Below are 15,561 nucleotides of genomic sequence, written 5' to 3'. Positions count from 1 at the left end.
GCTGACGTCTCGGCGCACACCTCTAGCCCATAGTAGACGGCAGTTCGGCCGGCGCCCCGCCCGCTGCACGATCAACAGGCCAATCGATGACCGCGAAGCTGCGCGCCTTCGCCACCGGCAACGAAAACATCGGCTACAGCTGAGTGCACGGCTACCGACGGGAGACGACCGGCTCGGCTGTGCTCGCATCGCAGCCGACGGCGCCGCTAATATCAGCGTATTTTTCTTCTTTGTGTACAATTATTGCGAAGAGCAATAACAACGATTAGAAAATTGTGAGCGTCGATATAATTCATTTCGAAGCGTCGTCCTCTTTAGCTTTGAAGGGAACCAGGAAAGGCCTAGTGACGATATCGGCGCCGTCGAGCGATCAGCGGCGGTGAGGCTGCCACGCAAATGAGTCCCGGTCTCATCTTCTCTACGTACGGCAAGGAAATCTCGCCGCTCGCAAGCAATACCGCTGTCGACCGGCGGCCCGCGAATGGCAAACGGCGTGCGGCGAGTTAGCGTGCCGGTAACGTGGACGTAGACTCGGCGCTTCTCAGCTACCCGCGCTGTTGCTTCCGTGCCAGCTCGTGCTCATGCGAAGTGTGCCGCTATGGACCCTGTGTTGCGCACATGTCTAGAAAGGCCAACACTGCCGCACTCTGTTCGCGCAGCTAATCAGACCGCTAAGCACGACTGTGTTGGTACCAGTGTTACAGAATTACCACTCTGGAATTGGAATGACTCCGGAATCATTCCACATTTTCGTGACCCTGGAATGGAATGGCGACAACGCTTGGAGGAATGGAATGGGAATGGAATTAAGCACTATTTGCCCAGAATGTAATGCAATTACGTGTTTTTCCGGAAATACAGCAATTTTTCGTCTACGCGCTGTTTCTTGTCGAAATATGTTGAAGAACCAACCAGCCCACATTCAAACATTAGTAAGTCAGAGCCTTGAATTTACCAATAAAGCTGTATTTTTTAAATGGCTTGGCTGATTACAAGTACGGTACATTTAGAAGCAACACGTCTACCACAATTCTGTCCTTATAGACTGAGTTGCTCCAAATTTTGTCTCGATTCTTCGCGTAACCACGGCTCTATGCCATTGGTATCGGTTGTGCGGAACTACAGCGGCGGCATACTCCCCCGTTACGCCTTGCGATTTTTTATTACCCCCTCCCCTCCGCCTGCTGTCTCCCCACCCTTCACTCTCCCCCCACTTCACTTTGTTTTTGCCTGTGTCGCCGTCGGCGACTCGGACGCATATTCGAAAAAGCGCTTCTCCAAGTTGTGATGCGTAATGATGCTGGCGCGATGCTTGTTTTCACTGCAAGCTTTCGCATACCAGTTTGCGCACCGTCTCACCTTGTACTCCTCCCCCCCACGCAACCCTTTTGCAATACTGTCCCCCCTGTCTAGACAACAGACACCTTTGCCCAAAACTTTGTCGACAAAGGTCTGCAGGTCAGCGCAGCACACAGTTGTACACGGTGAACTGTACGCCCTCTCCCTCCATACAGAGAGAAAGAGAATAAATGTTGGAAAGCATTGGTTCGGCAAGCCAGCCGAAGCACGAGAGCCCACGTAACTGCGGCCATGGCGGCGCCTCCCCGAGCCCCAATGCGACGATTCACGCCGAACAGAATGCCCACGTTCGCTCTGTTCTAGGGAGGAGGGAGGGGAGGTCCGGGTGGCGCCGCCGCCGCGCTGGCGCCTGTTGGCGGCTAGAGAAGCCCAACGGTTCATTTAGTAGTTTGCTCATACTGGTGAATGCTAGACAATGCTTTGAAGCATCCCCCTCGAGTTTCTGTGCTACCACCCCCATCCTCCTTTCCAGCCTTCTATTGCAAAAAAAAAAAAAAAAAAACGCTTCCATAACGCACTGCCACACTGGCTCCTGCACCCAGCGGGTCACGCACATAGCACATTGGAAACAATCTTTTGAAATTACCCGTGAAGAAAACAAACAAGCTGCACGCTGCAAGCTTTGCTCTGAAACTATACATGCTGTAGTCGAAGTTTCATCTAGTTTGATTCGGTACCAAAAAAGAAAGCACGAACGTGAGTACACGCAACAAGAGAAAGGGCTGGCAAGCCAGCCAAAGATAACGTCGGCCTTCATCGCTGGGTTCAGCTCTGTGCCTGTTCATCGAAAGGCTGCTCTTGACGACGCCATAATATGGGACTCCTGCTTTTCCCAGGGGGCGCTACGACTGGTGCTAAAGAGCGCCCTCTGTCCTCAACTGGGTAGTACCAAGCTTGGTCGTCTGCTTTGGAAAGCACATTTACAATATGGACCCGCCACTTTCGGTTGTGGCGCCCGATATTCGCCTGCAGCGAATATCGGGCGCTGATTATTTTTTTCAGGGGTGGCACGCTACGTAAAGGCGAGAAATTATGCAACGCGGCATACGTGTACGCCGTTAAAGAGACAAGCGGAAAAGTTTTAGCGCAGTGTCAATCGCAAGTGAAGCGAGTTGCGTACGAAGTTGAACTTCAGGTAAGGTTTGCTCGCTGCTACATTCAGGCGCACAAACGCGAGGAAATGCTTGCTATAAATTAATTCACAGCAGCGATAATGTGTACTTATGTGTAATTCACAGCAGACATAATGTGTACGGATTGCTTGAGCGCACGACGGTACGTGCCGCAGCGGTCTTTGAGCATGCCGGTATGTACGAACTGCTCGAGCGCACGATCGTATACGCGCCGCGACGGCAGCGGTGTTTCAGCATGCCGCAAAACGGCGGGCCTCCTGCAGTCTTTGTTGACTGCATGTGCTAGACAAGTAGTTAATTATGCCTGCACTGTAGTAGCTGTCTCTTTAGCAACTGATAAATAATTGATGCAATGCATATGAAGCTCGCAGTAATGTACGTGCCAATCGCGCGCTACAGCGCGAGCTCGTGCGCTGCTCACTTGATGTAGCTCTTAATGACGGCGCTCGAACATCGATGTGCTGTAATCAATACTGCCTTGCTGGCGCTGCCTGAACGTATTGGCTTGAGGTCAAGGATGAGCACATTTAACTCTCGAACCTTTGCTGCTCGTAGTGAGGTAGTGAAGTTATCCAGCGCGCCCGACGCTCCGCTGTGTGAGGCTTTGAAGAAAAACGGTAGACTCTGATGTTGGGATTGAGGCCTTCTTGCTCTTGGCAGCCCACGACGCAGCAGTAACGACAGTGACACTTTTTCAAGGCTGAGCTAGGTCTCTCCGGATTCGCGTCGCCGATTCCTTCTGCTTCCAGCATTACGTCCCATGGCACATGGGGAGTCAGTTTTCGTAAAACTAGGCTGCGGCCAGCTCGCGGCGTGGTCTGTGAGAAGTGACGAGCCTTTTCGCACTCGCAACAGAGCAGAAAAAAAGTGCGAATCAACGCAAAACTCGGGCTAGAAACGTGCTTCGCCACAGCCAGGGCTCAATACTACCCAAGCTAGTACTGCCCAGATAACTTTTCTCGCCAGCACCAGGTGCCGCTACTGTACCTCTAACTCAAGCGCAAGAGGCCCATAAGGTCTCCATGAACACTACTTTTATCAGCATAAAAATACGCTATGTCGTCATTTTAGAATTAACACATTTCAGCTTAAACAATATTAAAACGTCACAAGCCATTAAAACATCCTGACCATGCAAATACTATAAGGTAGAGGGAGAACTGCCCCTATGGGAATTAGTAGGGTGGTTATACTGTATCAGGTATGTCACCAAGCTACTTTCCCTTGACCTTGGTAACGTGTGTTGCGTATTTTTGCAGTTCTTAACGCGTCTGATGACATCAGCTTTAGATGCGTTCATCGGTAACTCGATAAAACTATCAAGATGTCTTTTCTACGTTGAGGAATTACAGGACTGGAATTGAACTGCCTGGCCATTCCCAGAGTGGGAATGGGCTAAGTTTTTTCATTCCGAGGAATTGATAGGAATGGAATTACGGCAAGTTCTAATTCCTCGGAATTGGAATGGAATGGGGGTGCCCATTCCGCAACACTGGTTGGAACGCGAGCGATTTGACACTTGCGTTGCGGGCTGTAATTACCGATTCGCAAGCGTGCACAAGCGAGCAACACGGCGAGGACGAGCAGGGAGCGCGCGTACCTGCAAGCAGACAAACCGGAAGTCGTAAGTTCTTGTTCGACCAATGGACATAGTTTCCACCGTTGACATCACCAGATTCCCCCTCCTGACATCATGACGACCGCTGGGGATATCGGAAAGGCTGAGGGGAGGAGGATGGCATTGTTTATTTGATTTTGTGGCGCTCCTGCGGCGCGTAGCGCTGCAGCGTTTGGCATCGTTGATCGTGACGGCATTCTGAACTCGATGCGTGTGTTTACTTGAAATGTTAAAAAAAATATCTAAGGGGCCCTTTAATGAGACTAGGACCACTAGGGCACCCAACAACCTCGTCAGCGTAAGGAGCAGCTCTGCGGTTAACAAAATAGCGCATGTATAGGGTTTCCCTACTACTTTCTTAATTTTGCTCGATGAACCTCTAACTGGATTAGATTGGGTTGGATTTTTTTTTGCCAATGTGGCCTGACAAAGCGCTAGACGCGGGAACAGGACACAACAGCGATTTCCGGAAGATTTTCCTGTCAACCATACAACTGGAAGAAATGGTCCAAATCCGGGAGTCTCCCGGGTAATCTGGGAGACTTGGCAGGTGTGCCTCTATATATACAGTCGAAAGAAACAAACATTCAGTAGCTTTAAATAGTGAATTTGCAAATTGAATACAAATCGAGTGGCAGGTACTGTTTAATTCGTATTCAAATATTTGGACATCTCTAGCTTTATGAGTGTCCTTACTCGAATTCCTTCAAGCAAGATCCCCTGGCATCCTGATAAAAAAATATATATATTTTGCGCCTAAGTGCGCCAAAATTGGTGGCTGTGCAAAACGTGTGGCCGCAGTAGCCTGCAGATGTGCACAGCATGCATGACTAATGCGGCTTAATGAATCAAACTCCCCGTCATCTATCCATTGTCGACCAAGACTTGGGCTTGACTGTGACCACCTAGAAGTCTGAATGATTGGGAGACCCGAAATATCTGAATTCGCCAGAAAACAAGTGACTTTATTCTACAAGTGGCGAAAAAAGTGTGCCGTATTCTCAGATGACCAGCTTTAGGGATATTTTGTTTTCTGTGACTACAGCATATCGTAAGAAGCCAACAAACGACACCAAGGACAGCATAGGGGAAATTACTTGTATTTACTAATTTAATTAAAGAAATAATAATGGAAATGGAACATAATGGCTACCACAAGTAAAATGAACGTAAAATCGAGTGTAGATCGAGGTCGATCTGGATGCTACACGGTCACTCTTGGATCGCATGTCTGTGCCCTTAAGCGCAGTATTATGAAATAGCTATTAACAAAGTGAAGGGAGCATAACACTACAAGCGATTCCTGGCACTGTGCCAAGCATGCTTTCGTTCATTGATGTGCCTGGTGCTAGCCATGCGAAAGTATCTCCGAAATGTCCAAAAATAAGTTTGTCAACGGTTGCTGCGTGCACATTATCAGAGGAGGAAATGGAAGAGGCGAAACAAAAAGCTCCCGGCAAGGCTGGACGAGCGTTCGTTGAGACGCCATCATGCAGTGGACCATCGACAACAGCTGCAGTGCGGTGTTGTGATGATGTGGCGGAAAATGCCCGCAATCACCATAGGCATCAAGTAGGTGGGGGGTCAGTGACCCCGCTAAGAAACTTTGGGCCGCTACCCTAGAGGGTCGGAGCTTAAGGTGCCCCAACGAGCAACCGCTTTGCGTTCGCGCGTTCGCGTTTTGCCCTTCCAGGAAGCTGCTTTGGAATAAGGTTCGTGGAAGGAAAATGAAAACATAATGAATGCAATTCGTAATATTTTACAGGATGAAACGTATACCCAGGAGTTTATTATTTTCAACGAGGAGGCGTAGGCATGTTTTTTAATGTTCACAGTGACGTTTAGACGACGCGAAGCAGGTTTTGGGCACCCACACTATTTTTTAAATTTAGAGTTAAGGGCATGCGAAAACCCAAGAAGCATGCCGTTAGCCGACAGGATAAGTCACAATATTGAGCCCACGCCCTTTTCTAAGTGCTTAGTGAATCAATCCGGCAAGAGCTATGGTTGTACTGCTAACTGGCTACCACAAGTAAAATTAACGTAAAAACTTGAATCGAGTGTAGATCGAGGTCGGGGACGATCTGGATCCATGTGCTGCTACACGGTCACTCTCGGATCGTGATCGCATGTCTGTGCCCTTAAGCGCAGTATTCTGAAAATGCTATTAACAAAGTGAAGGGAGCTCAAAAAACGCTTTTATCAGCATTAGTAAGCTGTAAAATTGAAATGTAAAAATATAACCATATTTTTCAAATCTGCATTTGTAGCCAAGTTTTGAGAGGTTGAGGATAACTCAGTCTGGATCATTGGACTGTGTAGCAGCGACCAGTGTTGATTGCGATCAAGAAATCCGATCCGGTAAGTCCCAATTCTAAGTGCACATGTGACATTGGTATTAATTGCGGCAAAAAAGCACAGCTTTCAACACTACATTATTTATTCAAAGGAATGAGATGTACAGCTTGGAGAGCACCTTGTACTTGAAGTGCACAAACAATACAGGTTCTTTGCTTTTGTACACAATCACATGGCACAGAAAAGAGAAATTCACAATTACAAAAATGCATTCCTATTCTTTGCCATTACATTACACACTAACTTGCCCAGCTTTCAATCTTACTGCATCTAAGCAAGTTAAAACACATTCAGAGTGCGAAATGTAAATGATTTATGAAAAAGAAAATGCCCACTTGAGTTTTAATGGTACGAACATCTCTCGACATGAATGTGCTCTACGCTGTGTCAATGGCTAACAAGACAAACATGTCAAGGCTGAAAAAAGGAAAGCTGTACAGTTCTTGCACATAAACCTTTGCACAAATGTTTATACACAGGTGCTGAGTCATTAGAAAGCACACACTTCGCCAGAGTGTATGAAATGCTTACTCAACATGAAAAAGTAACTTCATCCTCCACAGTTAATTGCCTTGTTTTGTATGACATTGTTGTGGAACGTGCACAGAATGTCACAGCCATACATGTACTTTGTCACGGACTAACTTGAAAGCCCCGACGACAATAATACTGCTACCCTCAATTAATAAAGACTAGCAGTTATTAACTAATGTAGCCATCTTTCACAAAGTCACTATAATATCGACGAGAGGAACGATATGATTTAACGAAACTTTGTATTACACTATTATACCTCACTTGAGATTGTGTTATGGGGCAATTGTGTATAATTAATGAATTAACTCCCAGCTGTAACCCTCTAAAAGTTACAGCTGTGAACAAAAAGAACACCAGCTGAATACTCTCCTAAAAATTTGATGCCCTAAGAATACAGCTATGAGCAGAGTGTATATCAATCCCTCCACGTTGAGAGCAAAACGCAGTGGCAATCTATATTTTTGATTAACCCGACTTGTTGCACGGTAAATTGTGTGGATTCTTTGGCTTGTTCTTGCAGCACTTTCAGACAATCATGCCACAGGGATGAACAAAAGGATGATTACATACGAGCACTAAGAACAAAAAAACACTTTGTCACCTCGGCAAAGCCTGCCTCTTTTCAGAAGAATGCTCACGCAACCAGAACCCAATTTTGCTCCATAGTCCTTTTGTTGTCTGCTGATAAAAGTACAAACTGTTGAGCTAGTTGGTGAGATAAATTGGTGATAACGAAAACAAACACCTGCTTTCATCTCTTTTCAAGTGTTTATCAAAGATTGGATCAGAGAAAGCATTGAGATTGTGTTCTGGTCATGTCAGCATCACTTCTGTGCATCTTTACAATAAGAAATCAGCTTTTTTGAAGTCATTTGCGTACGTCCCATGGCAGTGACTACTTGGTTGTACAAATATGGGTTGCTGGTGATAAAATACTGTTGATGGTTAGTGCACGTGTACCATCATCTTAGGTTGTGAATACACCCTGTGCTATGATGTTTTTTGCATGGGACACAGACATACCCAAGCTGCCAAAAATGATGTTCAAAGACAAAATCATAGCGTTTGCTGTTAGCAATAAGCTTGTCGCACTGCTGTGCTATGGAGCAGCACAAAACAGTAACATTGGCTTTATGAGAAAAGAAATAGCAAATGCAGTCCAAAGGCAAGGATAATGGTTGTGATCATAAAGGCAGTTTCTAATTGTTTTTTCAACAGTGCAATACCAGCACGCATCATTGCTCGATGCGAACACAGATGCAGACATCTCTGTTTGGTCCGAGGCAGTGTTTAAGCCCCTGGCACAACTGTCGTAATGTCATGTACCACGTCTGGTGCATGCTTGGCTTCCACACCTCGAGCAGTGTTTTTGCAAGTGCGCAACAGGGCGGAACTGCTTGCAATTGTTCAGATGACACAGAAGAATTACTCGCAGTCTCTGTCGAGCGAACAGGACTGGCACCACCTACACATTTGACGGACTTGCGACTAAGACGGGAAGGAGAGACGTCACCACCCGGGCTGCCGACTTCCCTGCAGTTCAAATCGAGCATGCTCTTTTGAGCTCGGGGGCTCAGACCTCTTGGAATGTCGCTGGCGGCTGACGTCGGAACAGAGGCATAGCAGGAGGCAGCGACAAGTGGCGGACACTCGCACAGGGTTCCCGACTCAAAGGCCAAGTTCATGTCCAGCGCCACCTGCTGAACAACCCCCGGCTGCTTGCAGCTCACCACCCATGTTATCCGCTTCAACCTGGGTCCGGCAGCCAGGCATGAACGCAAGACATTTCGGTTTGTCTTCATAGCCTGCATAGAAAGATGTGATTGAACATTCTAAAGCTATCAAGAGATGCCGTAGTGGAGGTGCATTTAAACATTCTCTGTTCACAAACCATTTGGGAGTGAAAAATATTTTTAGCGCAAGAAAGACAAAAAAAAAAATGCTGACGAGTTACTGATGACCACACAGGCACTGTCATGTTTTACTCATGGCTAGAGGTTCGCATAACAATTTGCACATATACAGTTAAACCTCGATATAATGAAGTAGGTAAAATCGGCAATTTGCTTTGTTATACCGAAATTTCGTCGTATTTATGCACATAAGTAAGCGAAGTCAGCAACTAATTACGTCCACTCCGCCCCCGCAAATGACAGTGTCTCCCGCAGTGGGACGACGCTATCCTGAAAAGCCCTGGCAGCATGCGTGAATGCTTCGTCTGCCTCTCGCTTAAACGGATCTCCGAAACTCGAGATTAAGCAACCTCCAATACTAAACGCACAGCATGCCAGCTTACATGATGCCACGCTGTCTCGACATGCCCATGACTCCGCGACGGCGGCTTAGTGTCTCTGCGCCTAGCACATCGTTTGCACTGCCTAAAAACATCGGTCGGCCGAAGAAGTACGTAACCCCCGAGGAAGAAGATGCTCGATGGGAAGCCCATCGCACCGCTACTCGTGAACGAATGCAATGGCTGTGATCAAACCCGGAATACCGTGTTGGTGAATGTTCATCAAAGCGACAGGGAAGAGTGGAAGATCCAGAGTACCTCCCCTTAGCAGGGAATGCTCTGGTCTGAGTGATCGCAAGCACCGAGAAAGTGATTCTAGCTACTGTATCATGCGTAACTTCCAGCGTCAAACCTACAAGTCCATGGGTGATGCGAACGTCCGATTTCAGCAAGAGTCAACCCGTCTACTCTGAACTTGGTTCGAGACTTTGCGAAGTGCGATGTTGCCGTGCAAGTGTTGCGCGAAGTGTTTCCCGCCGAAAACACCCTGGAGAGAAGAAGGTTTGCAAAAATCCTGGCATAACAAAGCAAGAACTTCAGAAACCTTGGTCGACCCCGAGCTACGCTGTTTCTTCATCAGCCTTGCACCACTAGTGCAAGCCGCCCTCATTTTTTACCTGAGCTGACCAGGAAGATTGTGGCTATGTCAACTGCCACGATGACGGACGCAGGAGCCCAGGGAGCCACCTACCGTATTTACTCAAATCCAACATGCACTTTTTTTCCTATAAAACAGGTCCAAAAACTGCGTGCACGTTAGAATCGAGTACGACCCTAAATCTGCGTTACCATATAGCCGTCAGCATTTCAAAATGGCCGCCTCGCACACGCTTCGAGCCTAGCTATACTCTACGCAAGCTGCCGCAGCTTCCTTCATGTGCTGCTTAGGGCATCAGTCTACCGTCTGTCTTTCCATTTTCTGCGTCTGCTCTATCACCATAGTGCAGAGTTGATCATGATGCCACATTTAAAAGGAAAGTGACCATGTGCGCGGAGACAGACAGAAATCGGGCCGCATCACGGGCGTTCGGAGAATCCGAAACTTGCATGCGGGACTGGCACAAACAGGAGAGGATTTTCGCCAGCAAAGCAACGCAGGAGGATTTCAGAGCACCGAAGCAGGACGTATTCGGCGATACGATCACCTTGGCCCTATCTTGAAAGCGATTTGCAACGTGGAGGGTCTGCCAGCGTTTTTTTGCCGGGCTCGGGCTTGAGGCCGCGGGCCCGGGCCGGACTCGGGCTTGAAGCCACGGGCCCGGGCCAGACTCGGGCCCGCTCATTAAAGGACCTAAGTAGGCCTTCGAGCACACGTGACCGTTATGCATTGCATGGTTCAATGCATTCTGTACCAAGCTGAAGTGACACGTGCAAAATGACTGTCATCATCATCATCAGCCTATATTTATGTCCACTGTAGGACGAAGGCCTCTCCCTGCGATCTCCAATTAACCCTGTCTTGCAATAGGTGATCCCAATTTGCGCCTGCGAATTTTCTAACTTCATCACCCCACCTAGTTTTCTGCCGTCCTCGACTGCGCTTCCCTTCTCTTCGTATCCATTCTGTAGCTCTAATGGTCCATCGGTTATCCATCCTACGTATTACATGGCCTGCCCAGCTTCATTTTTTCTTCTTAATGTGAACTAGAATATCGGTTATCCCCGTTCTCTGATCCACACCGCTCTATTGACTGTATATCTTATCGGATGACTATATCTTATCGAAGAAAATAGTAAAACAGATGATGTTCTCATTTTAACAGCCGAGCTGTTTCAGCCGGGCGCATTGTGCCCGCTGAATCAAAAAAAAGAAAAAATGTGCCGATCCTGGTAGCATTGTAGAAAGGGTCCAAGCGCACCGAAGCAGGACGTCGTATGTGAATGCACATACACCTGTGAACTAGCGAAGCTGAGCGTGGATAAGTCTAGCTAAGAATGGTGGGGACTACTTAAACTTAGTCAGTCATCGATAGGCAATTGATAGTCAATCAATAGCTAGTCGATAATCGATCAATAACTAATAAATTCCGGAAAATTCTGTGGGTGACTTGGTAGTGCTTAGCCTAGACCAAATACGTGACCAATATCTTGCGATAGACAATCGAAAGCCAATCAATAGCTAATCGATAATCAATCAATTATAAATAAATTACGGGGAATGCTGGGGATGACTTGGTAGTGCTTAGCCTAGCTCAAAAGCCAGGACTAGCTAGGTGCCTATCAGCTCCGCTGTCTCTTTAGCATTGCGCCGGCAGTGCAAGCTACGCTATTTTTATTTTCCACAAAAACAAACATTGTTTCCACGTAAGGAAAAACAAATTATACAAAGAACCACTCCTCAAACCATTTCCACGTTACCGCTTTTGCGATTGCACTATTACCAGTGTCGATACTATTGCATTATTTTAGCGCTAAGGCCAGTTATTTTTGTACTTCAATGCATAAAACAGCGTTTTCCTCAAATAGTTAACTGGAACGGCCATTCATTTCGTCGGACACTTTGAAAATTAATATCTCGAAACTGGTTCAGTCCTGAGAATTCAGTCCAAGTGGATACGCCTTGCGAACTCAGCAGCTATAATTCGTAGATTGAAAGATGTGCCGTAAAATGAATAATTAGAAACTTAATTAGCGTTTTTGACCATCCATTAGGCCATCCATGTCAGAATTAGCTTCGAACTACATAAAACAATTATCCTCCTTAGAGCGTTGTCGCATTAATGCGAACACAAGAAATCCTGAGATATGGTCAGTTCCATACTTCAGAACACTCTATAAGCATTAGTCGTTAATACATAACCTACCATTCACTTTGAACAAACACAAAAATGTCGATAATTTCAGTAAGAAAGAACTCAGCCCATACGTTGGTAGCTTGTAAAATATCTGATGTGATTATTATTCTGCCTTCGTGTATGGCTCTGAGTATATAATGTACATCTTGTTTCGTTTTCTTAGAAAATTTTAATCTTGTAAAATTCAGTCTCATGCTACGTTGTATAGCTGGTGTTGCGTCGTTTTGTATAGCTAGTATTGCTATTGTGTATTTTATATAGGCTGATGATGATGACGATTGCTATTGTAGTGTTGTTTAAAATGCATTATGTTAAAACTTTTCCCAATTCTCTCAACTCGCCGTGACGGAAATATTCTCTGTTTTTCCGTTCATAGCTATTTCGTCCGTGAGGAATTTCAGCGACAGCTGGAAATATATGTGAATTATTGTACATGTACGCACACTGTTTGCGGACGTACTATTGCCTTGCCTGGTGTTTTGGGTCACGTCAAGCTACGTATGTAGTTTTTGTCCAAAATGACCGTCCAGCATTAAATTGGAGAATAAAGTGATTCGATTTGATTGATTTCGTCAGACACTTTGAAAATTATCTCGAAACTGGTTCAGTCCTGAGAATTCGTTCCAAGTGGATACGCCTGCGAACTCAGCGGCTATAATTCGTAAATTGAAAGATGTGCCATAAAATAATGAATGAAAAAGTTAATTAGCGTAGTTATGTTAATTCTTCAATTAGGCGTTCTGTTTTCTCGTTGAAGTAATGACCGCCTCATCGAGTAGTTTAGATCAAGGATTATTATATAATTGTGCAATCTGCAACAGGCAAGTTTTAAAAATTTCGTTCAGCTAAAATGAAACAGCCTGTATATTTGCATACTAAATGACATCATAGAACCATATCGTAAAAATCAAGGTAAGTGCATGGGCACCAGCGGAAAAATAGCAGCACAGGCAATGGGCCGGATTACTGATGTTCCCGTGGGAGAAACAAAGATTTCGGCCTTCTATTGCTTATACACTGCAGCTGATTAAACCTCGAGAACGTGAGGCCGAAAGATACGGTACAATCTGTAAGTAAAAAAAGATTTTTTTTTCTCTTACAGGCCGGGCCTGGTCATGCACACGCGGGCCCTAGCTAAGCTTAGTAATGAACGCACGGGCCCGGGTCGGGCTCGGGCTTGGAACCACGGGCCCGGGCCGGGCCCGGGCTGGTCTCGGTCATGTGCGCCCGGGCCCGGGCCGGGCTCTGTATTACGGGCCCGGGCTGGGCTCGGGCCTTGTAAAGCGGGCCTGGGCCGGGCTCGGGCCGAAAAATCCGGCCCGTGCAGTGCTCTAAGAAGTGTTCATGTTTGCTTGGCACGTGCGACACTGTGCTTGTTAATTTATTTAGTAAGCGAATGTTTGCAAGTTTATAGGGCTGATAAAACTGCTATCCTTCGTATAGCGGTCTACTAATTTGCTATCGCAATCGACGTTGTAAAGCATTTTTTCTTGGTCACGGAAAACGGGTGCGTGTTACAATCGAGGGCACGAGTAAATACGGTATCTTCCGTGGAGCTTCGTGGGATGATCCAGAAACCTGGTGCAAACTACCTAACGAGAATGTTGCCATTTTTACGGAAGAAATGACCCGTCTTTTCTGCCACGCCGACTCGGAAATGTCCGAGGAGAAGAAAGTTTTGTCTCCTCACGTGCGGTGTGAAAGAAGAACTCTTGTTTCTTCGTGAGGCCACCAACATCGAGAACACACTCGAGATGCGGAACAGGCAGTTCAACCGCCGCACGCTCCCAAAGAACTACGCCGAAAGTCAACCACTGGGCACCGATGACCTGCTCGTGGCGAGACCATTAGACCGGTCATGTTAAAGGAGCTTCGGAGGATGTTCTCAAGATCGCTGACATCTTGCGAGAAGAGTTCCCGAAGGAATCATTGGGAGTTCAAGGTGATGGCAGCGCGCCCCGTCGGCGACCAAAGTTATGGTTTGGTGCCGGGTCAACGAAATGCGTTGCAATGGCTGTACGGCACATGGAAAGAGGAGGATAACCAAAGTGAGGGCAACACTCGACTGGCGGCAACTTGGCCCACAGTCGCCATGTTTTCGACACCGTGCATGCGCCGATGTCCTGTATTGCTGCGCCTGAAATTTCAGTTGTCGTCGTTCTTTCTTTTTAATTATTTTTTTTGTCTGCTTCATGCGAAGACTGCGGGTACTTGGAAAGCTTACAACGTTCGTAAATTTAAACGAATGCAAAACTCCTGTTCGCACGCTTCGATTGTTAGGTACTTGTGGCTGCTTGGTCTACATGTTTTGCATATGTGCAGGCCTTGAAAATGATCGTTTTGGTTATAGTGTGGTACTGCTTATAGTGGAGATATTCGCGACTCCGGTGCGACATTATAGTGGTCTACACTGTACAAGGCTGAGAAAAAGTTTGTTGAGAGTTCCTTATCATACTGCACTTCATACTTGAATGTGTTTGTTGTGCAGGCGCTGACTGTAATGGAAACTGTATCGCCAGCGACACCACTTACCTCCTGCCTCGCTCAGTGTTGTATATCTTCTGTGCATTGGACCCGATAGCGGTCATGAAGTTGGCGACTTGCCCTTCCGGCGGTTTTTTGTTGAGTACCACGCATACCAATTGTAGCTTTGGAGCCAATCTTCCCACTCATTGGGGCCAAGAGAGGTGACATCCAGAGGCTTCGGCGGCCGGAACCCATTGTCCACCGCCCTTTTCTTTTCCTGCGCGACTGCGTCGACTCACTTTTGAGGATGCTGTCTTCGGTCCTGTGCGCTCGCTTCTTCTTTGCTTCGTTCCTGTTGACTTCGTCATCTCGATCCCGCACCTGATACCATGTGATGGTTTTGGGAAACTGTTTATTAACAATATAAAAGAAGCAACGAGGAACGGGCCATGCTTGGACCTGGGAGGCAGGAGGTAAGTTATGCTCAGCCGCCGAAGCCTCTGGATGTCGCGTCTCTTGGCCCCAACGAGTGGGAGGATTGGCTACAAAGCTACAATTGGTATGCGTCTAAACAAAAAACCGCTGGAAGTGCAAGTCGCCAACTTCATGACCGTGATCAGGCCCAACACAAGATCTGCGAGGCGGAGAGCAAGGAAGTGGAAGTAGTAAAGGCGAAGTTCAAAGAACACTTCACGCCGAAAATCAAGAAACAAGAAGGGAAGGGCTTCACAGACTTCCTTACTACGGCGAGACTGCAGGCTAAGAAGTGCCAATTCGGAAACCTGACTAATGAGCTCCTGGGAGACTGAATCGTAGACATTTCCGAACGACGACGTTCGCAAGAAACTTGTTGGCGACCCGAACATCGACTTGGAGAAAGGGATTCACTTGTGCCGAGCAAGCGAACAGGCGACGCTACAGCTGAAAGAAATGACAGCTAAAGAAACTAAAGCTGTGGATGCGGTCAACGTCAAAACAAAGAAAAGTCCAAGTCAGCGAACA

General features: G+C 46.9%; 1 protein-coding gene across 3 annotated transcripts in view; it reads right to left on the bottom strand.

The window, feature by feature from the left end:
- Positions 1 to 6,532: 6,532 nt before the first annotated feature.
- LOC119459390 (serine-rich adhesin for platelets-like) overlaps positions 6,533 to 15,561 on the bottom strand; it is a 299,849-nt gene continuing 290,820 nt past the window's right edge. For all 3 annotated transcript variants that reach the window (XM_049671415.1, XM_037721183.2, XM_049671416.1), the window contains exon 19: positions 6,533 to 8,810. In XM_049671415.1, the coding sequence (XP_049527372.1) occupies positions 8,241 to 8,810 (570 nt within the window). In that variant the 3' untranslated portion in view covers positions 6,533 to 8,240. The remainder of the gene's footprint in view (positions 8,811 to 15,561) is intronic.

Source organism: Dermacentor silvarum, chromosome 7, assembly GCF_013339745.2.
Source record: "Dermacentor silvarum isolate Dsil-2018 chromosome 7, BIME_Dsil_1.4, whole genome shotgun sequence".
Classification (NCBI taxonomy): domain Eukaryota; kingdom Metazoa; phylum Arthropoda; class Arachnida; order Ixodida; family Ixodidae; genus Dermacentor; species Dermacentor silvarum.
Note: the sequence above shows the minus strand (reverse complement) of the source record. Positions and strands in the feature narration are given on the sequence as shown.